Consider the following 26,735-nt stretch of genomic DNA (forward strand, 5'->3'; position numbering starts at 1 on the left):
TGACCAGAGGGTCTTCATATATATATGACTAATTAGTCTTCTTATAGGAGACCAGAAGTTAGTCGAATATAATTTCAAAAGGTATTATTATGCAAGACGCGGAAAGCCTTCTCAGAGGTTTTTTCGGAAATCTTCTGATCCGATCAAAAAATCTTCATTTAGAAGACCAGAAAAAAATTTTTGAGAGGCCAGAAGAAGCTCTTATAGAAAACCAGAAGGAGCCTTCTTACAGAAGACCTGAAGGTCATTCTGTTGAATACAAGATGGCATTCCAGTCCACAAAGTCTTCTTACGGATACCAGGAACTCTATATGCCCTATTTTGAAGACCAGAGGGTAAGACAAGTCGATCTTCATATAGAGGAGGTCTTCTTATAGAAAAGCATAATGTCTTCCTATCGAATTCCATAAAAACATTTTATCGAATACAAGAAAGTCTACATTCCTCTAGACTTTAAAAATTTTTCAAGAAATACTCAAAATTAGTGATTTTTTTTAATAAGAAGGTGTCGATTTTTCTAAATATCGATTTTTTTATACCCTCCACCATAGTATGGAGGGTATATTCATTTTGTCATTCCGTTTGTAACTCATCGAAATATTCGTTTCCGACCCTATAAAGTATACATATTCTTGATCAGGGTAAAATTGTAAGACGATCTAGCCATGTCCGTCCGTCTATTGTAATCACGCTATCTTCTGAAGGTATTGAGATAGGGTGCTAAAATTTTGCATAGGTTTGTCTTATGACTGCAGGCAGATCAAGTTCGAAGATGGGATATATCGGCATAGCTCCCATATAACTGTACCCCCCAATTTTCGGTATTTTGGGGTTCTTGAGCACGTTTTTCAACAGAATACGATGAAAATTGGTACATTGAGTTCTTATTGGGTATAAATATAGGTCCATTTTTTCGGATAGCCCCCATATAAGGGTACCCCCTATTTTCGATATTTTGAGGTTTTTGATCGCGTTTTTGAACCGAATTCGCTGCAATTTGGTAAATTGGATTCTTATTGGGTACCAAATATCTCCACTAAAAATTATAAATATAACTCCATTTTTTCTGGTAGCTCCCATATAAGGGTACCCCCAAATTTCGGTATTTTGAGGTTCTAGATCGCGTTTTTGAACCGAATTCACTGAATTCACTGGTATTTTGTAGTCGTACATGGTAACAAATCACCCTACCAAAAATTATTATTATTCATCCCCTTTTAGGGGTAGTCCCCATATAACCCCCTTTTTTATACCCTCCACCATATTATGGAGGGTATATTAATTTTTGTTTCCGTTTGTAACTCATCGAAATAATCATTTCCGACCCTATAAACTATATATATTCTTGATCGGCGTAAAATTCTATGACGATATAGCCATGTCCGCCTTTCCGTCTGATTGTTTTAATCACTCTAGCCCTAAAACGAATTGAGATAGATTATTGGGTACCAAATATCTCCACTAAAAATTATAAATATAAGTCCACTTTTTCTGGTAGCCCCATATATAAGGATACCCCCATATTTCGGTATTTTTAGGTTCTTGAGCGCGTCTCCCTACCAAAAATCAATAATATTCACCCTCTTTTAGGGGTAGTCCTCATATAACCCCCTTTTTTATATTAAAATAGTTATCTGATTTGTTCCGCGTTTTGGGCTGGGTTCTTAGACTCTGTTGTAATTATTTCACCTGCGGAAATATAGTCCACATTTAGGCCTAGCCCCCATATAATGATACCTACCGATTTTCGGTATTTTTAATATTTAGCGTTAAAAAAATGTATTCTGATGCAACAATTTTAATTTCGAAATAGAGATATATCTGTTCTCAATTAGGCCGAAATAAAACCTGTGTATATTGGTGATGGCCTTATATAACTGTGACCTTTTAATTGTAGTATTTTGTAGATGTTCCACCCCTACCATGCGTCGTCAATATCGGACCACTTTCAGGGGTTTTTAGGAAAAATATCCATTAAAAATTACTGAAATTTGTATGTGGTGTACATTGAATTTTCGGTATAGGTCCACTTTTGGGTATGTACCCTATATTTTCGATGATAGTATCTGTTAGTATACCTATGGTGGAGGGTATCCAAAGTTCGGCTCGGCCGAACATAACGCTTTTTTCACTTTTTCAATAAAATGAAGTAATCAATCTTTCCATAAAATATTAAATTATTTTTCGTATATCGAAAACATGAAAGTTGTCAGCTATCCCATTTCCAAAATTTAGCGGAAATTTATGTTTCCTTTAGGGAAACAAAATCAATAATTTATTTTTATTAAATATTGACGTCAACATAATGTTAGGCAGCTTGCTACCGAATTTAATACCTCACGGATTTTTTTTTCTGCAACAAAAATACTTGAGGTTGAGATTTTATTTGGAATCTTTTGTGGTTGGGGATACTATTTCAATATTTTTTTTTTTTTTTTTTTTTGGGGGGGTTTGCCTCAAAATATAGTCTGCAAATTTTTTGCCAACAAAATTATGAATCACCCACAAAAATCGTATGAACTTGAAATCTATTTTGGGGAGTGCAATATGGTAACCACAATTAAACAAATATATAAATTTAAAATTGTATTTTTATGAAATGTTTCAATATTTAAAAATGAGGTAAAATAAAAAAAAACATCATAGCCACAATCTAGATGGTTAATTTATTTCAAAATATTTATATTTAATTGTTTATGTTTTATTTGTTATGCAGTGTTTTTTCAAGGTCATTGGAATTGAGATAGGTTCTTCATACTTTTTATAAAAAGGTTAAAAAGGGGTAGATCCATGACTTATGGAGGCCTGGAAAAATATTCTTTAAAAAATCGACGCCTTATGGAGGCGTGGAAAAAATATTCTTTAAAAAATCCACGCCTTATGGAGGCCTGGAAAAAATATTCTTTAAAAAATCCACGCCTTATGGAGGCCTGGAAAAAATATTCTTTAAAAAATCCACGCCTTATGGAGGCCTGGAAAAAATATTCTTTAAAAAATCCTCGGCCTTAGGGTAGCTTGGAAAAAATATTCTTTAAAAAATCCACGCCTTTGGGTGGAAAAATATTCTTTAAAAAATCCTCGGCCTTAGGGTAGCTTGGAAAAAATATTCTTTAAAAAATCCTCGGCCTTAGGGTAGCTTGGAAAAAATATTCTTTAAAAAATCCACGCCTTAAGGAGGCCTGGAAAAATATTCTTTAAAAAATCCACGCCTTAAGAAGGCGTGGGGAAGCCTGGAAAAAATATTCTTTAAAAAATCCACGCCTTATGGAGGCCTGGAAAAAATATTCTTTAAAAAATCGAAGTATTCTAAATAAAATCTTAACTCAAATCGAAACACTGTGCAGCGCCTTTAGATCTAAGACCGATTGTCTATCGAATGTCTAGGTTTTCGAATCCAGAATTGATAGAAATCTTGTCAGTTGTATTCCAGACTTCAGACGAAGCGATTCATTTGTAGTGAAGCTGGAAAAAATAGAGGATATATAAAATATAAAAAAACTGCTGATACGAAACAAATATTCAACGAAATTTGGATTATCGCAATTAATTCCCACACTAGTTTTTTGTTCAAATATTTATTTCAAAACAAACTATTATCAATTTCAATTTTTTTTTCAGTAAATAAATATTTCGGTAAATTATTTTCAAATCTGTTTTTCTAATCGCCAAACAAAAAAACTTTTAATTTGATTTTTCTTATCATAGGTCAGAGCTGTGATGATGACAGCCCCCGCTGCTGCTACTGCACGCCTCTGCAGCATTTTGACACTTTGTCTTTTTTTGATATTGTTCGGAGTGACAGCTGCTAATCCCATTACAGGAGGAAGTCATGAAAATCCCGCTGTTGTAGAATTTATTATTTTACACAACAATGATATGCATGCCCGCTTCGAACAGACCAGTGCCAATAGTGAAAAATGTACCGAGGAATTGGCCAAGGCCATGAGGTGTTATGGCGGATTTGCTCGGGTGGCAAATGTGTGAGTATTTCTGAGCAGCCCTAAGTCGTGGATTTTTTAAAGAATATTTTTTCCGAGTAGACCAAGGCTTGGATTTTTTTAAAGAATATTTTTTTCGAGTAGACCAAGGCGTGGATTTTTTAAAGAATATTTTTTTCCGAGTAGACCAAGGCGTGGATTTTTTAAAGAATATTTTTTTCCGAGTAGACCAAGGCGTGGATTTTTTAAAGAATATTTTTTTCCGAGTAGACCAAGGCGTGGATTTTTTAAAGAATATTTTTTTCCGAGTAGACCAAGGCGTGGATTTTTTAAAGAATATTTTTTGCCGAGTAGACCAAGGCGTGGATTTTTTAAAGAATATTTTTTTCCGAGTAGACCAAGGCGTGGATTTTTTAAAGAATATTTTTTTCCGAGTAGACCAAGGCGTGGATTTTTTAAAGAATATTTTTTTCTAGTAGACCAAGGCGTGGATTTTTTAAAGAATATTTTTTTCCGAGTAGACCAAGGCGTGGATTTTTTAAAGAATATTTTTTTCCGAGTAGACCAAGGCGTGGATTTTTTCCATAAGAAGTTGCCTTTTCGTCTGTGAGGAGTTCCGTTAGGTTCTAAGAGAATATTTCTAACCTCTATTGCGAATATTTCTATGAGGAGATGCGTTAGGTCCTAGGAGAATATTTCTGACTCTCAATTCAATTCAACTCTTCCTCTTTTCTTTCAGTGTACGCAAACACCGTGACGAGGCCAAACAAACCGGAGTCCCTGTACTCTTCATGAATGCCGGAGATACTTCGACGGGTACACCCTGGTTTTATTTATTCAGAGATGATATTGCCACGGCTTTCCTTAATATTTTGCAACCAGATGTCGCTGTAAGTCACCTCCAAAATCCGATTCTCTCAAACTACTTACCCCATCGCTTCTTTACAGTCCCTAGGTAATCATGAATTTGATTCCGGTATTGCTGGAGCCATACCCTTTCTCAACAAGGTAGAATTTCCAATTGTCACCGCCAATTTGGACCTCTCCGCAGTACCCGAATTGCGTGAGACAAAAAATCTCCACAACTCTACAATTTTGGAGGTAAATGGTACGAAAATAGGTGTCATTGGTTATCTGACTCCCGACACCATAAAATTGACAAATTGTAAGCAGAAATTGTTAACCGATGAAATTGAGGCGATAAAGTAAGTTCGGAAAATTAGAGAAGAAAAGAGAAGTTTCATAAGCTTTGGAATTTTTTTGCAGCCGAGAATCTGAGAATTTAAGGAAACAAGGTGTCAACATAATTGTGGCCTTGGGCCATTCCGGCTATGACAAGGATTTGGAAATTGCCGCCCGGTGCCCTGATGTAGATCTGGTGATTGGTGGCCATACCAACACCTTTTTGTATAATGGCGAACAGCCGGATTTGGAAAGCATTGATGGACCCTATCCGACTGTGGTGAAACAGGAAAGTGGTAAAGCTGTGCCAGTGGTGCAGGCCTATGCCTATACCAAATATATGGGGAAGTTATATGTGAAGGTAAGGGATCTTCTCATAATTATCTCTTCACTTCTTTAAATTGACAAAAAATCCGGATCCATTTCCAGTTTGACCACGATGGCAACCTTTTGGATTTCCATGGCTCTCCAATTTTGTTGAATTCCCAAATACCTCAGGAGGAAGATGTCCTGCAATTATTGGAGGTTTACCGTCCCAAAGTCAAGGAGTTGGAAGATGATACCGTCGGCCATACCAAAGTCTATTTGGAGGGCAGTCGGAAAGTTTGCCGCTATCAGGAATGTAATTTGGGCAATTTGATTACCGATGCCATGGTTTATGCCCGAATACTGGAAGATTTGGGAGGAGCGTATTGGACCGATGCGGCCATTGCATTTATGCAGGGTGGAAGTGAGTATCAAAATAATAGGAAGGAAAAGGGGTAGATCACTAATTTTTCTAAAAAAAATATCAGATCCCTGGGAAGAAAATTCCTGATGTCTGATTTTCTAAGAAAAGATCTTGGGGGAAATCTTTGATCTTATTGGAGAATATTTTTAGTATTCTTGGAGTAGATTTATAATATTTTAGGATAAGATCTCTGATTTTCTAGAAGAAGATCTCTGATTTTCTAGAAGAAGATCTCTGATTTTCTAGGAGAAGATATCTGATCTTCAGGGCAAAGATTTCAGATCTTCTTGGAGAAAATCCCTTATCTTCTAGGAGAAGATCTCTGATCTTCTAGGAGAAGATCTCTGATCTTCATAGAGAAGATCTCTTATCTTCTTGGAGAAGACCTCCGATCTTCTTGGAGAACATCTCTGATCTTCTTGGAGAAAATCTCGGATCTTCTTGGAGAAGATCTCTGATCTTCTTGGAGAAGATCTCGGATCTTCTTGGAGAAAATCTCGGATCTTCTTGCAGAAGATCGCTGATCTTCTTGGAGAAAATCTCTGATCTTCTTGGAGAAGATCTCTGATCTTCTGGGAGAAGATCACTGATTTTCTAGGAGAAGATCTCTGATCTTCTATGAGAAGATCTCTGATCTTCTAGTAATAGATATATGATCTTCAGGGCAAAGATCTCAGATCTTCTAGGAGAAGATCTCTGATCTTCTAGGAGAAGATATCTGATCTTCCAGGCGAAGATCTCTGATTTTCTTGGAGAAAATCCCTGATCTTCTTGGAGAAAATCACTGATCTTCTATGAGAAGATCTCTGATCTTCTTGGAGAAGATCTCGGATCATCGTGAGAAGATCTCGGATCTTCGTGGAGAAAATCTCGGATCTTCTTGTAGAAGATCGCTGATCTTCTTGGAGAAGATCTTGGAGAAAATACATGATCTTCTAGGAGAAGATCTCTGATCTTCTTGTAGATAATCTCTGGTCTTCTTCTTGGAGAAAATACTTGATCTTCTAGGAGAAGATCTCTGATCTTCCATGAGAATATCTCTGATCTTTCAGGAGAAGATATCTGATCTTCTAGGAGAAGATCTCTGATCTTCTTGGAGAAGATCTCTGATCTTCTTGCAGAAGATCTCTGATTTTCTAGGAGAAGATATCTGATCTTCTAAGAGAAAATCTCTGATCTTCTAGGAGAAAATCTCTGATCTTCTAGGAGAAGATCTCTGATCTTCTAGGAGAAGATATCTGATCTTCAGGGCAAAGATTTCAGATCTTCAGGGCAAAGATTTCAGATCTTCTTGGATAAAATCCATTATCTTCTAGGAGAAGATCTCTGATCTTCTTGGAGAAGATCTCGGATCTTCTAGGAGAAAATCTCTGATCTTCTTGGAGAAGATCTCTGATCTTCTTGTAGAAGATCTCTGATCTTCTTGGAGAAGTTTTCTGATATTCTACTAGAAGATCTCTGATCTTTTAGGAGACAATCTCTGACCTTCTAGGAGAAAATCTCTGATCTTCTAGAAGAAAATCTCTGATTTTCTTGGAAAAGATCTTTGATATTCTACTAGAAAATTGTGATCCTTTAGGATATGACCTCTGACCTTCATGAAGAAGATCTGTGATCTTCTAGGAGATGATCTCTGATTTTTCAGAAGAGATCTTTGATCCGCTAGGTGACGATATCTGATCTTCTTGGCGAAAATCATTAATTTTCTTGGAGAAGATCTCTGATCTTTTTGGAGAAAATCGTTATCTTCTTGGAAATGATATCTGATATTTGTAGGAGAAGATCTGTGATCCTCTAGAAGAAGGTTTTTGATCTTCCTGGTGAATATCCATCTTGAGGAGGCCTTTGATAGTAAATAAGGATGTCTTTTCAAAGTCTGGTCTATTCTAGGAGATGATCCTATATATTCTGATCTTCTAGAATATATTCCTATGATCCCTGATCGAAAAATTCTTGACATGCGAGCAGAAGATTCTTGGGCTTCTAGATAATATTCTAGGAGAAAAATCGTTAATCCTCTAGGCAAAGATTTCTAATCTTAAATATGCCTTATCATCGGGAAAACATCCTGAAGCTTCTCTGAGACAATATCTGATAATTTTTAGAATAGTTTCTGAAATTATTTTCTTTGATAATCTTAAAAATTCTGTTGTTTTTTTCCAGGCATTCGTAGTTCAATCGAAAAGCGATCTGATGGCTCAATATTAGCCATCGATGTGGCCAGTGTGCTGCCATTTAAAAACGACTTGTATGTCAGCCAAATAACTGGTCGTAGCCTCTTAGCTGTACTCGAACACTCCGCCTCTATGATTGAAACGGAATCCAAGGGAGGTTTTCTACAAATGTCCGGTATACACACCACCTATGATTATAATAACCCCGTAGGAAGTCGTGTCGTTACAGCGGAGATCCTTTGTGCCAATTGTAATGTACCCACCTTTGAACCACTGGAGGAGGGCAGACTTTATAATGTAATTGTACCATCGTATTTGGCAAATGGTGGTGATGGTTATACATTTGTTGAGGAAAATGGTCCAAAGCCACAGCGAATGCAGGTCAAAGATGCCGCTGCTCTCAGTCAATATTTAAAGAAACATGAATTTGTCTTTCCCATGGTGGAGGATCGTATTACTATTATTCAGAAATCGATGGAGAATGGTAATGGCTATGCGAAAAAGAAGAGATTTATTTAATTATATCATTTAGAAGAAATTCTTATTAATAAAATAGTCTACTCGGAAAAATAATTTTTAATAAATCCACGCCTTGGTCTACTTAAAAAAAAATCCTTTAAAAATTCACTCCTTGGTCTACTCAGAAAAAATATTCTTTAAAAAATCCACACCTCTCAGCTAAAGAGCACAGAGGTGTGTTGAGGTCCTAAGAGTCAGTATGGTAGTTTTAAAGTCCATGAGTTTTCTGTAGAAGTGTTGAACACCAGGTCATCTTCTTAGATGAGCTGAAACAAGGCATTTCAATATAAAAATGTTGGGCGCCAGGGAGTCGATACAAACTGACTCTGCACGGCCATCGATGAATACCATACCAATACCATCAATTTCTAATTTTGCCACTTCGGTATGATATACCTCCAATAACTCCAATACATCGGGTTCTCTGGGTATTTCCGAATTGAAAAGAATGGGTGTGCCATCGAATTTAATTAAATTACCATTCTTGTTGAACTGCAAAGGGAAGAAAATCATTAAATCGCCATTTCTTCCTCTTTGCAAGATCTTACCTTTACATGTAATTTGCTCAAGTATTTGGTATAGGCATAGGCCTACACCACTGGTACCTGTTTGCCACTCATCTGATTCACCAATGTGGGATAGGGTCCATCAATATTTTCAATATCTGGCTGTTCGGAATTATATAAAAATGTATTGGTATGACCACCAATGACAAGATCCACCTCAGGACATTTGGCAGCAATTTCCTGATCTTTTTCATAGCCTGAATGACCAACAGCGATGATTATGTTGATACCCTGAGCCTGTAGGTTCTCAACTTCGCGGCTGAAAATAAATATAATGCGTAAATAATTTAAGGCATAATAAAGTCGTCTTCAAATTCTGCTTACAAATAGCCCCTACTTCGAACTATCAAGTCTTTATAGAGAACCTAGAATTGTCTCCCCATAAAGATCAACTCAATTAGCAGTGCATTGATCAACCGCTCGTGTAAAAGCCTCCCTAATGTCTAGGGAGTCAATATAATATATTAATGTATCTAGAATTAATTCTCCCTGGAGTCTAACTGGTCTATATTAAGATACTGGAAAAAAATCTTTGAAAACTCCATAGACCCTGAATGAACTATGTAAATGGCGCCCAACTGATTGTCTGGCCTTCAAAAATTGTAAATATGAAGTATTATATTTTCAAGATTTATAATTGTGTCTTCTTTGAAATGAACTCTCAGCTGATCGTCTAACTGGCGCCCAAATTATTCTCCAAAGAATTTTTGGCGCGCAACTCGTCGTTACGCACTACCGGACTTTCAACTTAAACAGATTGCCAGGATTTGGACACACATTTAGAGGCTCTTCATTATTTAATTTGTCTAAATATAATCTCCCCGAATCTGAGCTGTAGGACATCAGTTCAAATCGTCCCCGAACTGCAAATCATCCATAAAAAAAAACTTCCTGGACTCTATTCCATCTCTATAGACTTCCAGGCCTTTCATAGAGGAACTGAGGTTTAGAGAGTCTTTTATAAAAGTCCACAAAATCATTGTAGACCAAATAAAGACCGAAGAGATTTTCACAAGCGAGCTAAAATCAGAGAGAGTCTCAGGAACTATTTCACAGATTTTAGCATTATCTGAGGCTGAAGAGTGATCGGAAGGATTCTCAAAGGTGATGTATGATTCATTAAGCAGTTCGAATAGAAAGTCTTTCATAGTCGAGACAACTATGAGAATGGAAGAGGCCTTCACAATGTATTTAGAAAGAGAACAGAAGTCAGGGTCTTGATGGTCTAAATGGCGCCCAAATTATTCTCTAAGGAATTTCTGGCGTCCAACTCGTCCGCCCGCCCAACTAGGCTTTCAAATTATCTAAACAGATTGCCATGATTTCAACACACATTTATGGGCTCTACATTATTTAATGTGTCTAAATATATTCTCTGACTCTGAGCTGTAGGACATCAGTTCAAATCGTCCCTGGACTGCAAATTATCCATAAAAAAAACGTAAAAGTCCGCAAAACCGTTGTAGACCAAATAAAAAACCGGAGAGATTTGCACAAGGGAGGTAAAGTCAGAGAGACCCTCAGGAACTATTTCATAGATTATAGCATTATCTGGGGCTGAAGAGTGATCGGAAGGACTCTCAAAGTTGAGCTATGATTTCTTGAGCAGTTCGGTCAGAAAGTCTTTCATAGTCTAGTCAATTATGAGAATGGAAGAGACCTTCACAATGTTTTTAGCAAGAGAACAGAAGTCAGGGTGTTGATGGTCTAAATGGCGCCCAAATTATTCTCTAATGAATTTCTGGAGCCCAACTCGTCGGCACGCCCAACTAGGCTTTCAAATTATCTAAACAGATTGCCAGAATTTCAACGCACATTTATGGGCTCTACATTATTTAATTTGTTTAAATATAATCTCTGACTATGAACTGTAGGACATCAGTTCTGTTCATGTGCGTGCTCTGCAAATCATACATGAATGCTTTCTGGACTCTATTCCATCCCTATAGACTTCCAGGGCTTTCATAGAGGAACTGAGGTGTAGAGAGTCTTTTATAAAAGTCAGCAAAACCTTTGTAGACCAAATAAAGACCGGAGAGATTTTCACAAAGAAGCTAAAGTCAGAGAAAGCCTCAGGAACTATTTCATAGATTTTAGCATTATCAGAGGCTGAAGAGTGATCGGAAGGATTCGCAAAGGTGAGGTATGATTGCTTGAGAAGTTCGGTCAGAAAGTCTTTCATAGTCGAGGCAACTATGAGGATGGAAGAGGCCTTCACAATGTTTTTAGTAAGAGAACAGATGTCAGGGTGTTGATCATGGATTCTATCAAAAAAGAGCTGAAGTTCAGGTATTCGTTTATAGATTTCTCAAATCGAGTTGGTCTATCATAGACGAGTTAAATTTTCTCACAATTTCTTCGAACTCTTCGTATAAACATGCTCCTATTTCTTCTTAAACCAGTTCTCTAGAAGAAGAAATAGAAGCATGTTTATACGAAGAGTTTGAGAAAATTGTGCGAAAATTTAACCATTTAAATTTAACCATTTAACCATGATCCACACTTTGACTTCTGTTCTCTTGCTAAATACATTGTGAAGGCCTCTTCCATTCTCATAGTTGTCTAGACTTTCTGTCCGAACTGCTCATAAACCACAACTACTTACTTGATTGCTTCGATTTCATCGGTGAATATGTTCTCCTTTGTCATTGTCAGATCAAAAAAATCGGGTGTAATAAAACCAATCACGCCAACCTTCACACTGTTCACATCCAATACAGTGGAATTTTGTAAGGTTTTAGTTTTTCTTAGTTCCGGAGTGGCGGAGAGATCCAAATTGGCTGCAACAATGGGGAAGTCTACTTTTTCCAAGAAAGGCACCATAGTCCAGGTATACCAGTGTTAAATTCATGATTATCCAAGGACTAAAAACAGGGTGAAAATATATTTTGTTCAGAGTTCAGATAAACTTGGTGAAAAATAGAGGGAGGAAAGTGGAGCAGGAACTTACCGCAGCATCGGTTAATAATTTATTGAGAAAAGCCGTTGCAATGTCATCTTTAAAGCGGAAATATCAAATTGTACCCGCCGAAGTATAACCGGCATTCAAATAGACGACAGGCATACCACCTTCCTGGGCCTCCTTGCGGTATTTGCGAACTCTGGAATGAAAAGGTTTGAGGAAAAAATATGGGACTCATTATTAAAAGGTAATTAGATGGGGAAGAGGCATGAGATGCCCTAGGGGTAACAAAGGATAAGGGCAGAGTATCTATGTTCTGTCCTCTAAAAATTAATGCTGACAAATATTTTCTTTCTTTTGAAATTATAGTTTAGCGTTCGCTGGGAAGGCATTGTGGATGTCGGAACATAATTGATATTTCTGGTTTTTAGGTACTCCTATGGGCAGGCTTTAGAGGCTTTCAGTTAGTCTCTTCTTGCTAATTTTTTCTTCTTGTTGTTTTCATTGAGATTCGCACAGTTCAGTCTCAACTGGATATTATTCAGAGCCACCTTCTAGATGACTTTGCAATACCTCTTGTTAGTGCCGGAAACCATAGAGGAAGGATTGAATTTGATTATTTTCTACTTACAAATGTGCCACCCTGACAAAGCCACCATAACATTTATCCTCCTTTGCCAATTGCTCCGTACATTTGCCACTCTTGGCATTTGTCTGCTCAAATCACGAATACCTATCATTACTGTGTAAAATAATAAATTCGGTAGTCACTTCGGCAGGTGTGTTGGTGGGAAAAGCATCCAGTCTGCCGAACAGTAGGCAAACTAGAATTAAACCGAATCCTGTTAATGTTTTCAATTTTTTTTCTTTTCGAAAGTGTTGTGCTGTATTGTCACTTCCACTTCCAGATTCACTATGATGACAGCTATGTATGGTTCAGTTCTTAAATATGTCTGAGGTGTGTGTAGGAATTAGAAAAGTTTCCAAATGCCGTCAAACAAAATATTGAAAGAAAAACAACAGTTGTTTCAAAATTTTATTCGATTTTTTGTTAGCCTTTTCGACAGGTGCGTTGGTGGGAAAAGCATCCAGCCAGCCGAACAGTAGGCAAATTCGAATTAAACTCAGTCCTGGTTAAATTTTTTTATTTCTTTTAATTTCGAAAATTTTGTGATGTATCTTCACTTCCACTTCCAGATTGACTTTGAGGTTTGCTATGCTGCCGTCGGGTTCTTAAACATGACTGGGATGTGTGTAGGAATTAGAAATTTTTTCAAATGCTGCCAAACAAAATATTGAAAAAAAAAAAACAACAGTTGTTTCAAATTTTATTCGATTGTTTGTCGCCCTCATTAGATTTTTGATAAGACAGATTTTTTTTTGGTTTTGGCTAGTAAATATTTGTTGAGATTATTTTAGGCTTAGAAAATAGGGTAGTGATTATAATAAATAATAAAAAAAAATACAATTACTGAAATTCACACCTTGGGACCATGGAAGTGGCTATAGAAATGTTTTAAAAGTCCACGCCTTAGGATCATCGATTCATGCCTTAGGATAAAAAGAGCCACGATCATGAATTTCAAAGAAAAAGCCTTTGAACCGTCAACTATTTTAACAGATAATAAAAAAATATTGCAAAATATTAGGACCATGGAAGTGGCTATAAAAATTATTTAAAAATTCACAACTTAGGATCATCGATTCAACCTTTAGGACTAAAATAGCCTTTGAGCCATGTAAAATAATAACAGATAATCAAAATATTGAAATTCACACCTTAGGACCATGGAAGTGGCTATAAAAATCGGTTAAAAATCCCCGGCTTAGGATCATCGACTCACACCTTAGTATATAAATAGCCACGATTATGAATTTCAAACTAATAGCCTTTGAGCCATCAAAGATGCCTGCATTTTAACTCTGTTGTTTTGGGAGACCAAAGTCTTGGAATATGCGTTTTGTCCTCTTAGGAAATCTATTTCTTTGCTTGTAACTGAAGGCTTTGTCTCCTACTCACTAGCTGATGATGTTTGAATTGTTCCCATGGGGAGACAATTTCAGCCAACAGCTTATTGAGGATTTCTCCCTTACTCCTTAGCTTTATTTTGAATTGTTTCCATGGCATAGCAATTTCAGTAACCAGCTTCTTAGGGACTTCGTTGGTGAATTAATAGGATCTAGAGTTTGGCTTTTTTGCATCAGCGGATCCAGGGTATTATTATTATTAATTCCATCTTTGAAGTTCTTCACTTAACTTGCCGAATTCAATGTTACCTTTAATAACCTCATAACAGAGCTCGTCTGTGTAGTGCTTCCTGGCCACTTTTGAACAAGATTGCGGTTCCTAACAAAGAATTTGCTGGAATCTTCCTCTTCCTTATTATTTGATTATTCCTATTATGATTCCCGGTCACCGACAATTTCATGACTAACCTCGTCATCTTTGTTGCTCTCTTTTAATGGATTCTCGAATTGGGAATGCAGCTGCGTACGTAGTTATGTACTGTACAAACTGTCCGGCAATATTATTCTTTTACTTACGGTTCCCTACAATTAATTGCTGGCATCTTCCTCCTCCTTATTATCGGTTTATTCCTATTATGATTCCCAGTTACGGACAATTTCATGACTAACCCCGTCATCTTTGTTGCCATCTTTCAATGAATTCTCGAATCCGGATCTATTGACTTTGGGAAATTTTCCGAAAAAAATATTCTTTTACTTGCGGTTCCTTACAATTGCTGATTGCTGGCACCTTCCTCTTCCTTATTATCGGATTATTCCTATTATAATTCCCAGTTACAGACAATTTCATGACTGAGCTCGTCATCTTTGTTGCTATTTTTCAATGGATTCTCGAAACCGGCTCTATTCGTGTTTATGTACTGTACAAACTTTCTGAAAATATTACAATTGAATGCTGTAATCTTCCTCTTCCTTATTATCTGATTATTCCTATTAGGATTCCCAGCTAGGGAAAATTCCATGACTGAGCTCGCCATTTATGTTGCTCTCTTTCAATGGATTCTCGAAATCGACTCTATTGACTTTGGAGTGCAGTGGCTTTCGTATTTATGTACTGTACACACTTTCCGAAAAAATTATTCTTTTACTTGCAGTTCCTTACAATTGAATGCTGTCATCTTCCTCTTCCCTATTATCTGATTATTCCTATTAGGATTCAAAGCTATGGAAAATTCCATGACTGAGCTCGCCATCTATGTTGCTCTCTTTCAATGAATTTTCCGAACAGCCTGTATTGACTTGGGAATGTAGCGGTTTTCGTATTTATGTACTGTATAAACTTTCTGAAAAAATATTTCTTTACTTGTCGTTCCTTAAAATTGATTTGCTGACATCTCCCTCTTCCTTATTATCGGATTATTCCTATTATGATTCCCAGTTACAGACAATTTCATGACTAACCTCGTCATCTTTGTTGCTCTCTTTCAATGTATTCTCGAAACCGGATCCATTGACTTGGGAATGCATCGGCTTTCGTATTTATGTACTGTACAAACTTCATGTTCATCTTCCTTATTATCTGATTATTTCTTTTAGGATTCCCAGTTACGGACAATTTCATAAGTAACCTCCTCGTCTTTGTTGCTCTCTTTCAATGGATTCTCGAATCCGGCTCTATTGATTTGGGTATGCAGCGGCTTTCATAACGTATTTATGTACTGTATAAAGTTTCCGAAAAAATATTATTTTACTTGCAGTTCCTTACAATTAATTTGCTGGCAGCTTCCTCTTCCTTTTTATCTGACTATTCCTATTAGGATTCCCAGCTAGGGAAAATTCCATGACTGAGCTTGTCATTTTTCTTGTTCTCTTTCAATGAATTCTCGAAACCGGCTCTATTGACTTGGGAATGTAGCGGCTTTCATAACGCATTTATGTACTGTACAAACTTTCTGAAAATATTATTCTTACTACTTACTTGATTGCTTTAAATTCATCCGGGAATATGTCCTCCTTTGTAATTGTAAGATCCAAAGTATCGGATGTAATGTAACCAATGACGCCAATCTTCACAAATTTGAAATGAAAACCTGCAGAATTTTGTAAACGTTTGATATACCTCAGTTTTGGGGTACTGTACACAAGTTCTAAATTGGGCGCCACAATTTGGGAAATCTACCTTATCCAAGGCAGGCAGCAGCCCGGTTACATCCGATTCAAATTTATGATGTCCCAAGGACATAAATAAAATAAAACTATAGGAAATCAATTCTATTGAGAGTTAAGAAAAAAATTGAGAGAGAAGGAGAGAGTGCAAGACAGGGAATATGTATTGGTAATAATTCATTGACAAAGACCATAGCAATATCACCTTTAAATATCACCGGCAATACCAAGCTAGGTATTGGAGAGATACAATTTGGGCACCACAATTGAGAAATCGAGAAAGCCAACACCTCGGGAACACCGAAAATATATTCATGATTACCGAAGAACTAGAAAAATAAAAAAATTATGAAATAAATTCTGTTGAGAGATAAGGCAAAACTCGGAGAGAGAACGAAAGAGTGCAAGGAAGGGAGAATTTCTATCAATTTATTGAGAAAGGCCATTGCAATATCACCTTTAAAATAGAAATACCAAGCTGCATTCACCCGAAGTTTATTCCTATTAGGATTCCTAGACTTTACGTAAAGGTATTGGAGAGGTACACGTTGGGCGCCACAATTGAGAAATCGAGAAAGGAAGCACCCCGGTAACACGGAATCAAATTCATGATTACCAAAGGACTAGAAAAACACAAATTTATGAAATAAGTTATTTTGAGAGATAGTAAAAATCGGAGAGAGAAAGAGAGAATGAAAGGAAGGAAGACTTTTTGCCACAGCATCGGGTATAAATTTATTGAGAAAGACAGTTGCACATCATATTATTCCTATTAGGATTCCAAGACTCTACGGTAAATTTTGAGACTGTGTTCGGCATCTTGGTATTCGAATCAGTTGGTTTACCCTGATTCGCGTGACTGTCTCTATTGAATAACGCGGTTTGCGTATTGCATTTATGTACTGTACAAATATTCTGAAGATGTTCACCAAAGCCGTTGACAGCCTCTTCAGACTTCTAAATTACCCTTTACAGTCAATAAAAAAATAAGATGAAGATGTCCGATAATCTATTAAGTTTTTAAATTCTAAATAGAATCTCCTTGAAATGGTCATCTTTGCGTGTTGTTTACGGTCTGCGGTTCAAGAGCGCGTGTCGATCTGTTTCTTTACATCTATGATTACTACAACACGTGCAAATTGTTTATATGACACAGACAAGCCAAAGTCTATGTGGAGATAAAGAACTTCAGGAAGTATTTCCGCTCGTCGCATGAAGCAGGCTCAAAAAACAAACATGTTTTTCAATGCCGAGCTGAAGTCTAAGATGACGTCAATAGAGGCTTGGTGGAATTTTTCCATTTTACATGTTCATAGGCCTACTAGCTTTTATCATGTCTACACATATTTCGGACTTTTCAGCTCCTCTACATTGGCACGCCGCAATTCATTTATTCAATGCGGACACCTACAACTCAGTCTTTTGTTATTGTCCTACTGGCGCCCAATTGAAATGCCTATTGTATTTGGATTGACGCGGCCAAACTCCAGACTCCAGTTCATATACGAAAGTTTCTTTCGACGTCAGCTTGGCTATAAAATATTGTTTAGACTCGGCGTTGAAAAACATGTTTGTCTTGATGCTGCGACTATAATCGAGCGGAAATACTTCCTGAGCTGCATTATCTCTACATAGCCTTTGGCTTCTCTGTGTCATATAAACATCTGCCCGAATTGTATCAATCATAAACGTCAAAACAGATCAAACACGCGCTCTTGAGCCAGTGATCGTGAACGATGATCATTTCAAGAAAATTATATTAAAAAAAAAAAAATAGATTATCGGACATCTTCGTTACTTTCGAAATATGAGTACATAGACACTAATAATTCATTTGTTTTTTTTAATTAACTGTAAATGGCCATTTGAATGGCAAGATATTCGATGAAGATAAAATACTAAGCTGTCAACGGCTTTGGAGAACACCTTCAGAATGTTTGTACAGTACATAAATGCGATACGCAAAATGCGCCATTCCCAATTCAATAGAGGAGACACGCTAATTCTAGGAATCCTAATAGGAATAACCTTCGGGTGAATGCAGCTTGGTATTTCCGTTTTAAAGGTGATATTGCAATGGTCTTTCTCAATAAATTATTACCCGATGCTGCAGTATCCTCTCAATCACTCTTCCATACAATACATACTCCCTTTCTTTCACTCTCTCCTTCTCTCTCTCAAATTTTATCTTAACTCTCAATAGAATTTGTTTCATATAGTTGTTTTATATATGTCCTTGGGACATCATGAATTTGATTCGGGTGTACCCAAGCTACTGCCTTTCTTGGTTAAGTTAGATTTTCCAAATTGTGACGCCCAATTTGGAAATTGTGTACAGTACCCCAAAACTAAGGCATATCAAACGTTTACACAACTCTGCAGGTTTTTATGTGAAAGGTGCAAAGGTTGGCGTAATTGGCGACATTACATCCGATACTTTGGATCTTACGATGACAAAGGAGGACATATTCAGTGATGAAAATGAAGCAATCAAGTAAGTAAACGAATAATATTTTCAGAAAGTGTGTACAGTACATAAATACGTTATGAAAGCCGCAGCATTCCGAAGTTAATGGAGCCGGTTTCGAGAATCTATTGAAAGAGAGCAACAAAGATGACAAGCTCAGTCATGGAATTTTCTGTAACTGGGAATCCTAATAGAAATACTCAGATAGTAAGGAAGAGGAAGCATTCAATTGTAAGGAATAAAGTAAAAGAATAATATTTTCAAAAAGTTTGTACAGTTCAAAAATGCGTTATGGAAAACGCTGCATTCCCAACTCAATAGAGACTGTTCGGAAAATTCATTGAAAAAGAGCAACATAGATGACGAGCTTAGTCATGGAATTTTCCCTAGCTGGAAATCCTAATAGAAAAATCTCAGATAATAAGGAAGAGGAAGACGACAGCAATCAATTGTAAAGATGCGCAAGTAAAATAATAGTATTGTCTGACAGTTTATACAGTACATAAATACGAAAGCCGCTGCATTCCCAAGTCAATAGAGCCGGTTTCGAGAATCCATTGAAAAAAAACCAACAAAGATGACGAGATTAGTCATGAAATTGTCCGTAACTGGAAATCATAATAGGAATAATTGAATTCGGCAAGTTAAGTGAGGAACTTCAATTATGGTCTTAATAATAATACCCTTGATCCACTGATGCAAGAAAGCCAAGCTATAGATCCTCGTGATTCGTTAACGAAGTCATAAAGAAGCTGGTAGCTGAAAGAGAGCAACATAGTTGACGAGGTTAGTCAAGAAATTTTCCGTAACTGGGAATCATAATAGGAATAATCCGATAATAAGGAAGAGGAAGATGCCAGCAATCAATTGTAAGGAACCGCAAGTAAAAGAATAATATTTTCAGAAAGTTTGTACAGTACATAAATACGAAAGCCGCTGCATTCCCACTTCGAGAATCTATTGAAAGATATCAACAAAGATGACGAGGTTAGTCATAAAATTGTCTGTAACTGGGAATCATAATAGGAATAATCCGATAATAAGAAGAGGAAGATGCCAGCAATCAAGTGTAAGGAACCGCAATCTTGATCAAAAGTGACCAGGAAGCACTACAGAGACGAGCTCTGCTATGTAGTAGTTTAAGGGGCTTAAGTCTAGTTTAGGAGCTTCTCTCGGATCGCTTTAAAATTTTTACCGTAAGTAGTCCTTGTTGAGCTGATTACTGTGATATATATTTTATGTGGGGGAAATGCATATTTCCCGAGATATGGACCTTGAAAGTTCGGAGCATATCTTGATCTTGAAGATGGGTATCATTTTATAACGCTTATAACGAGTACTTTCCCAAAAAAAAGCATAAACATAGCATGCAGGGCATGAATTCTCGTGTTTCCAATTTAAGTAGCCAACCTTTTCAAGATCAATCCTTTTTCAGTAGCAATTTCAAAATCAAATTTAGGGTTTTCTGAGTAGCCGGGCTTCGACCGGGTCTTAAGACTATCACCTATAGACAGGCGCATACATGGCTACGCACTTCAACTCCTTTTTTACGAGCAATTTCAATCCGATCCGAGTGGAGCCCCTATACTAGACTTGTTCCAGTTTAAGGTAACATTGAAATCGGAAACTTAAAGAAAGAGCTCTAAAGACTGAATGCATCATTACACTGTGGATCAGCTGCTGCAAGAATGATAACCTACAGATCCTATTGATTCGTCATCGAAGTCCCTAAGAAGCTGGTAGCTAAATTTGTCTCCTCATGGCAGACAAATTCAAACTAAAGCTAAGTAGTAAGGGAGAATTTCCTCAGGGAGAAATCCTCAAGAAGCTGTTGGCTGAAATTGTCTCCCCCATGGGAACAATTCAAACATCAGCTAGTGAGTAGGAGACAAAGCCTTCGGTTACAAGCAAAGAAATAGATTTCCTAAGAGGACAAAACGCATATTCCAAGTCTTTGGTCTCCCCAAAAACAACAGACTTAAAAATGAGACATCTTTGATGGCTCAAAGGCTTGCAGTTCGAAATTTATGATCGTGACTATTTATATACTAAGGTGTGAATCGATGATCCTAAGGCGTGGATTTTTAAAACATGTTTATAGGCAATTCCATGGTCCTAAGGTGTGAATTTCAATATTATTATTATTATCTGTTATAATTTTTAATGGCTCAAAGGTTTGCATTTTGAAATTCATAATTGTTCCCCTCGGGTACAATTCAAATTTAAATTCTGTTTGAGCGCGGCTGGGATTTGAACCCTGGTTCCCATGGCATCTGTTGATTGTTGTCCGGCGCCTTAGCGTTCAAAGCCAGTTGAGCGTGCCGACGAGTTGGAAATTCCTTAGAGAATAATTTGGGCGCCATTTAGACCATCAACACCCTGACGTCTGTTCCCTTGCTAAAAACATTGTGAAGTTCTCTCCCATCCTCAAAGCTTCTAGACTATGAAAGACTTTCCGTCTGAACTGCTCAAGAAATCACCTTTGCTCACCTTTGAGAGCCTTCCCATCACTCTTCAGCCTCAGATAATGCTACAGTCTATGAAATAATTCCTGAGGGTCTCCCTGGCATTAGTTCGCCTGTGATAATATATCCGGTCTTTATTTGATGTACAACGGTTATGCGGACTTAAATAAGACTCTCTAAACCTCAGTTCCTCTATGAACACCCTGGAAGTCTATAGAGATGGAACAGAGTCCAGGAAGTTTTTTATGTATGATTTACAGTCCATCGACGATTTTAACCGAAGTCCTACAGCTCAGATTCAGGAAGATTATATTTAGACAAATTAAATAATGTTGAGCCTATAAATGTGAGTTGAAATCCAGGCATTATGTTTAGATAAGTTGAAAGTCCGGTAGTGCGTAACGACGAGTCCGGCGCCTTAGCGTTCAAAGCCACCTCCTTATCATCCTAAGGTTGCACAATATGCAGTTGTATACTATTGAAGAAAAAATATTGTAGTCTGTATGGAAACAAAAAAGTCCGTCACTACAAGAAAAATCTGCTCTGAAAAGGAATGTTCTGGTGTGATGCCAAATGTCCGAACACGGTTGAATTTAATTCGTAGATGCAATTTTGCAACAATATTCGACATAAATACAACTTATCAAGTAACGACATTTGTAAGCCACATTGCTCAATATGCCTGATGAGCCGCTTAACCAATATGGGGTTTTCATTAATGATTGGGCAGAGGGAGTTCACGACAGAAGTCATAATCCAGGTCTTTGGTCTCCAAAACAATAACAGACTTAAAAATGAGACATTTTTGATGGCTCAAAGGCTTGTAGTTTGAAATTCATGATTGTGGCTCTTTTTATGCTAAGGCGGGAGTCGATGATCCTAAGGCGTGGATTTTTAAAACATGTTTATAGTCACTTCCATGGTCCTAAGGTGTGAATTTTGAATAATTCTTTTATTATTATCTATTTTAATCACTCCCCTATTGCCTATTTCCTTAGCATACACAAATCTCAAAAACTAGATTACTAGACAATTACCCAAAATAAAAAAAAAAATCTGTCTTATCAAAAATTTAATGAGGGCAACAAACAGAGGTTAAGTTACACTAACAAAAAATCGAAAAAAAAATTTTGAAACAACTGTTGTTGATATTTTTAATATTTTGTTTGGCGGCATTCGGAAACGTTTCTAATTCCTACACACATCTCAGACATATTTAAGAACCGAATCATACATAGCTGTCATCATAGTGAATCTGGAAGTGGAAGTGGCAATACAGCACAACACTTTCGAAATTTAAAAAAAAATGAAAACCTTAACAGGATTCGGTTTAATTCTAGTTTGCCTAGTGTTCGGCAGGCTGGATGCTTTTCCCACCAACCAACCGGCCGAAGTTGCTAGTGAATTTATTATTTTACACAATAATGATATGCATTCGCGTTTTGAACAGACAGATGCCAAGAGTGGCAAATGTGCGGAGCAATTGGCAAAGGAGGATAAATGTTATGGTGGCTTTGCCAGGGTGGCACATTTGTAAGTAGAAAACAATCAAATTCAATCCTTCCTCTATGTTTTCAGGCACTAACAGGAGGTATTACGAAGACATCTAGAAGGTGACTCTGAATAATATCCTGTTGGGACTAAACTGTGCGAGTCTCAATGAAAACGACAAGAAGAAATAATTACCTAACGCAAGCCTAACTGGTAGCCTCTAAAGCCTGCCCATAGGAGTACCTAAAACCCAGAAACATCTATTATGTTCCGACATCCACAATGCCTGCCTAGCGAACACTAAAATATAATTTCAAAAAGAAAAAATATTTGCCAGCATTATTTTTTAGAGGACAGAACATAGCTACTCTGCCCTTATGTTTCACCATTACCATTAAGGCAGCTCATACCTCTTCCCCCATCTATTAACCTTTTAATAATGAGTCCCATAATTTTTCCTCAAACCCTTTCATTCCAGAGTTCGCAAATACCGCAAGGAGGCAGAGGAAGGTGGTATGCCTGTCGTCTATTTGAATGCCGGTGATACTTCGGCGGGTACAATTTGGTATTTCCGCTTTAAAGATGACATTGCAACGGCTTTTCTCAATAAATTATTACCCGATGCAGCGGTAAGTTTTCCTCCCTCACTCTCTCTTTCTCCAATTTTATCTGAACTCTCAACTAAATGTATTTCCACCTTGTTTTTAGTCCTTGGGTAATCATGAATTTAATACTGGTATACCTGGGCTGGTGCCTTTCTTGGAAAAGGTGGATTTCCCCATTGTTGCAGCTAATTTGGATCTCTCCGCCACCCCGGAACTAAGAAAAACCAAACATTTACAAAATTCCACAGTATTGGATGTGAACGGTGTGAAGGTTGGCGTTATTGGTTATATTACACCCGATACCTTTGAACTGACAATGACAAAGGAGAACATATTCACCGATGAAATCGAAGCCATCAAGTAAGTAGTTGTGGTTTATGTGGCTTTATAAGAAGAAATAGAAGCATGTTTATACGAAGACTTCGAGGAAATTGTGCGAAAATTTAACCTGACTATGATCGACCTCGAACTCAATTTGTGAATTCTATGAACAATTCCCTAAAGCGTAGGTTTTTTTTTTTTTTGAAAAAATCCATGATGAGCACCCTGACTTCTGTTCTCTTGCTAAATACATTGTGAAGGGTTCTACCATCCTCAGATCATCTAGATTATGAAAGACTTTCTATTCGAACTGCTCAAGAAATCTTAGTTCGCTTCTGGGAGACCCTCTGGTCACTCTTTAGCCTCAGACAATGGCATGAACTAATTCTTGAGGGTCTCTTTGACTTTGGCTCGCCTGTGAAAATCCCTTCGGTCTTTATTTGGTCTACAACGGTTAAACGGTCTATAGTAAATGACTCCCTAATCCTCAGTTCCTCTATGAAAGGCCTGGAAACCTATAGATATGGAATAGAGTCCAGAACTGATGTACTACAGCTCAGAGTCAGAGATTATATTTAGACAAATCTGTTTAGATAATTTGAAAGCCCAGTTGGGCGTGCCGACGAGTTGAGCGCCAGAAATTCCTTAGAGAATAATTTGGGCGCCATTTAGATCATCAACACACTGAATTCTGTTCCCTTGCTAAATACATTGTGAAGGCCTCTTCCATCCTAATAGTTGTCTAGACTATGAAATGACTTTCAGTCTGCCCAAGGAATCATAGCTCAACTTTGAGAGTCCTTCCGATCACTCTTCAGACTCAGAAAATGCTACAATCTATGAAATAGTTCCTGAAGCTCTCTCTGACTTTAGCTCCCTTGTGAAAATCTCACCGATCTTTATTTGGTCTACAACGGTTTTGCGGACTTTTATAAAAGACTCTCTAAACCTCAGTTCCTCTATGAAAGGCCTGGAAACCTATAGAGATGGAATAGAGTCCATAAATGTCTGTTGAAATCCTGGCAATCTGTTTAGATAATTTTAAAGCCCAGTTGGGCGTACCGACGAGTTGGGCTCCGGAAATTCCTTAGAGAATAATTCGGGCGCCATTTAGACCATCAACACCCTGACTTCTGTTCTCTTGCTAAATACATTGTAAAGGCCTCTTCCATTCTCATAGTTGTCTAGACTATGAAAGATTTTCTGACCGAACTGCTTTGAGATTCCTTCCGATCACTTTAGCCAGCCTGTGAAAATCTCTCCAGTCTTTATTTGGCCTACAAAGGTTATGCGGACTTTTATAAAAGACTCTCTAAACCTCAGTTTCTCTATAAAAGCCCTGGAAGTCTATAGAGATAGAATAGAGTCCAGGAAGTATTTTTATGTATGATTTACAGTCCATCGACGATTTTAACCGATATCCTACAGCTCAGATTCAAGGGGATTATATTTGTACAAATTAAATAATGAAGAGCTTCTAAATGTGTGTCGAAATCCTGGCACTCTGTTTAGATAAGTTGAAAGTCCGGTAGTGCGTAACGACGAGTTGGGCGCCAAACAATTCTTTAAAGAATAATTTGGGCGCCAGTTAGACGATCAGCTGAGAGTCCATTTCAAAGAAGACACAAGTATAAATCTTGAAAATATAATACTTCATATTTACAATTTTTGAAGGCCAGACAATCAGTTGGGCGCCATTTACGTAGTCCACTTAGGGTCTATGGAGTTTTCAAAGTCTATTTTCCAGTATCTTAATCGAGATCAGTTAGACCCCAAGGAGAATTAATACTAGATACATGAATATAATATTGACTTCCCTGAGCATCAGGGAGGCTTTCACACGAGCGGTTGATCAAGGCACTGCTAATTGGGTTGATCTTTATGGGGACATAATTCTAGGTTCTCTATAAATTCTTGATAGTTCGAAGTAGGGACTCTTTGCAAGCAGAATTTGGAGACGACTTTATTATGCCTTAAATTATTTACCATATATTTTCCATTTTAGCCGCGAAGCTGAGAACCTTAAGGCCCAGGGCATCAACATTATCATCGCTGTGGGCCATTCGGGCTATGAAAAAGATCAGGAAATTGCTGCCAAATGCCCCGAGGTGGATCTTGTCATTGGTGGCCATACCAATACATTTTTGTATAATTCCGAACAGCCAGATATTGAAAATATTGATGGACCCTATCCCACATTGGTGAATCAGACCAGTGGCAAACAGGTGCCAGTGGTGCAGGCCTATGCCTATACCAAATACTTAGGGAAATTGCATGTACAGGTAAGAGGAACCCTATAAAAACCCATGGAAAAGGGATTTCAAGATTTTTCCTCCTTTTTTGCAGTTCGACAAGGATGGTAATTTAATTAAATTTGATGGCACTCCGATTCTTCTCAATGCTGAAATACCCAGAGAAACCGATGTCTTGGAATTATTGGAAGTCTATCGCCCCGAAGTGGCAAAATTGGAAAATGATGTTGTGGGCCACACGATGGTATTCATCGATGGTCGTGCCGAGGTATGCCATTTCCGGGAATGTAATTTGGGCAACTTGGTCACCGATGCCATGGTCCATGCTCGCGTTTTGGAAGATTTGGGCGGTACTTATTGGACAGATGCCGCAGTGGCCTTTGTTCAGGCCGGAGGCATGCGTGATGGCATTGAACCCCGTTCCGATGGTACAATCACCGCCAAAGATGTCAGCAATGTGTTGCGTCACAACAACGATTTGTATGTCTCGAAGATTAGTGGCAAAACCCTACTCGCAGCCTTGGAACACTCTGCCTCGATGGTTGAGAAAAAGGAACCCACTGGATTTTTACACATGTCCGGAGTCCATGTCACCTATGATTACAATAATCCTGTTGGTAGCCGAGTTGTTACCGCTGATATCCGTTGTGCTGCCTGTGCCACTCCCATCTATGAACCGCTGGATGAGAAGAAATTCTATAATGTGATTATATCGCGTTACCTCCTCAATGAAGGTGATGGTTATAAATTCTTTGAAGATAATCCTGGTCAGGCGCAACATATGAAGAGTAAGGAGGTTGATGTTTTATCGATATATCTCAAGGGTCATGATTTCATTTATCCCGGTGTTGAGGATAGAATTACAATTATTCAAAAAATTGCCGAGTGAAGAAAAAATGTAGAGATGTAAGACGAAGTGTTTGCAAATTTTTAAAAGAATAAAGATGCAGATAAGAAGTTGTAGTTGTTTCATTGGTTTAAGGGTCGTC

At 37.5% G+C, this 26,735-nt stretch overlaps 2 protein-coding genes and 1 pseudogene across 2 annotated transcripts; 2 read left to right on the forward strand and 1 right to left on the reverse strand.

Annotated features, from left to right (window-relative positions):
- The first annotated feature begins 263 nt into the window (after positions 1 to 263).
- Positions 264 to 8,543, forward strand: LOC133328428 (protein 5NUC-like). Its single transcript, XM_061536997.1, has 7 exons — positions 264 to 335; positions 3,706 to 3,980; positions 4,678 to 4,828; positions 4,887 to 5,143; positions 5,205 to 5,481; positions 5,550 to 5,850; positions 8,014 to 8,543. The coding sequence occupies exons 1-7, from the start codon at positions 264 to 266 to the stop codon at positions 8,541 to 8,543; spliced, it is 1,863 nt and encodes a 620-aa protein (XP_061392981.1).
- A 257-nt stretch (positions 8,544 to 8,800) lies between these two features.
- On the reverse strand, positions 8,801 to 15,976 carry LOC133328429 (protein 5NUC-like; annotated as a pseudogene).
- Positions 15,977 to 18,375: 2,399 nt separating this feature from the next.
- On the forward strand, positions 18,376 to 26,635 carry LOC133328430 (protein 5NUC-like). The gene is made up of 7 exons (XM_061536998.1): positions 18,376 to 18,437; positions 18,484 to 18,639; positions 22,437 to 22,610; positions 23,047 to 23,197; positions 23,277 to 23,533; positions 25,500 to 25,776; positions 25,841 to 26,635. Exons 1-7 carry the CDS (start codon positions 18,376 to 18,378, stop codon positions 26,633 to 26,635), a joined length of 1,872 nt encoding a protein of 623 aa, XP_061392982.1.
- The last annotated feature ends 100 nt before the right edge of the window (positions 26,636 to 26,735 follow it).

The sequence above is a fragment of the Musca vetustissima genome, unplaced genomic scaffold (assembly GCF_032173495.1).
Source record: "Musca vetustissima isolate MV318-11 ecotype Yass unplaced genomic scaffold, APGP_CSIRO_Mvet_v1 utg15531, whole genome shotgun sequence".
Classification (NCBI taxonomy): domain Eukaryota; kingdom Metazoa; phylum Arthropoda; class Insecta; order Diptera; family Muscidae; genus Musca; species Musca vetustissima.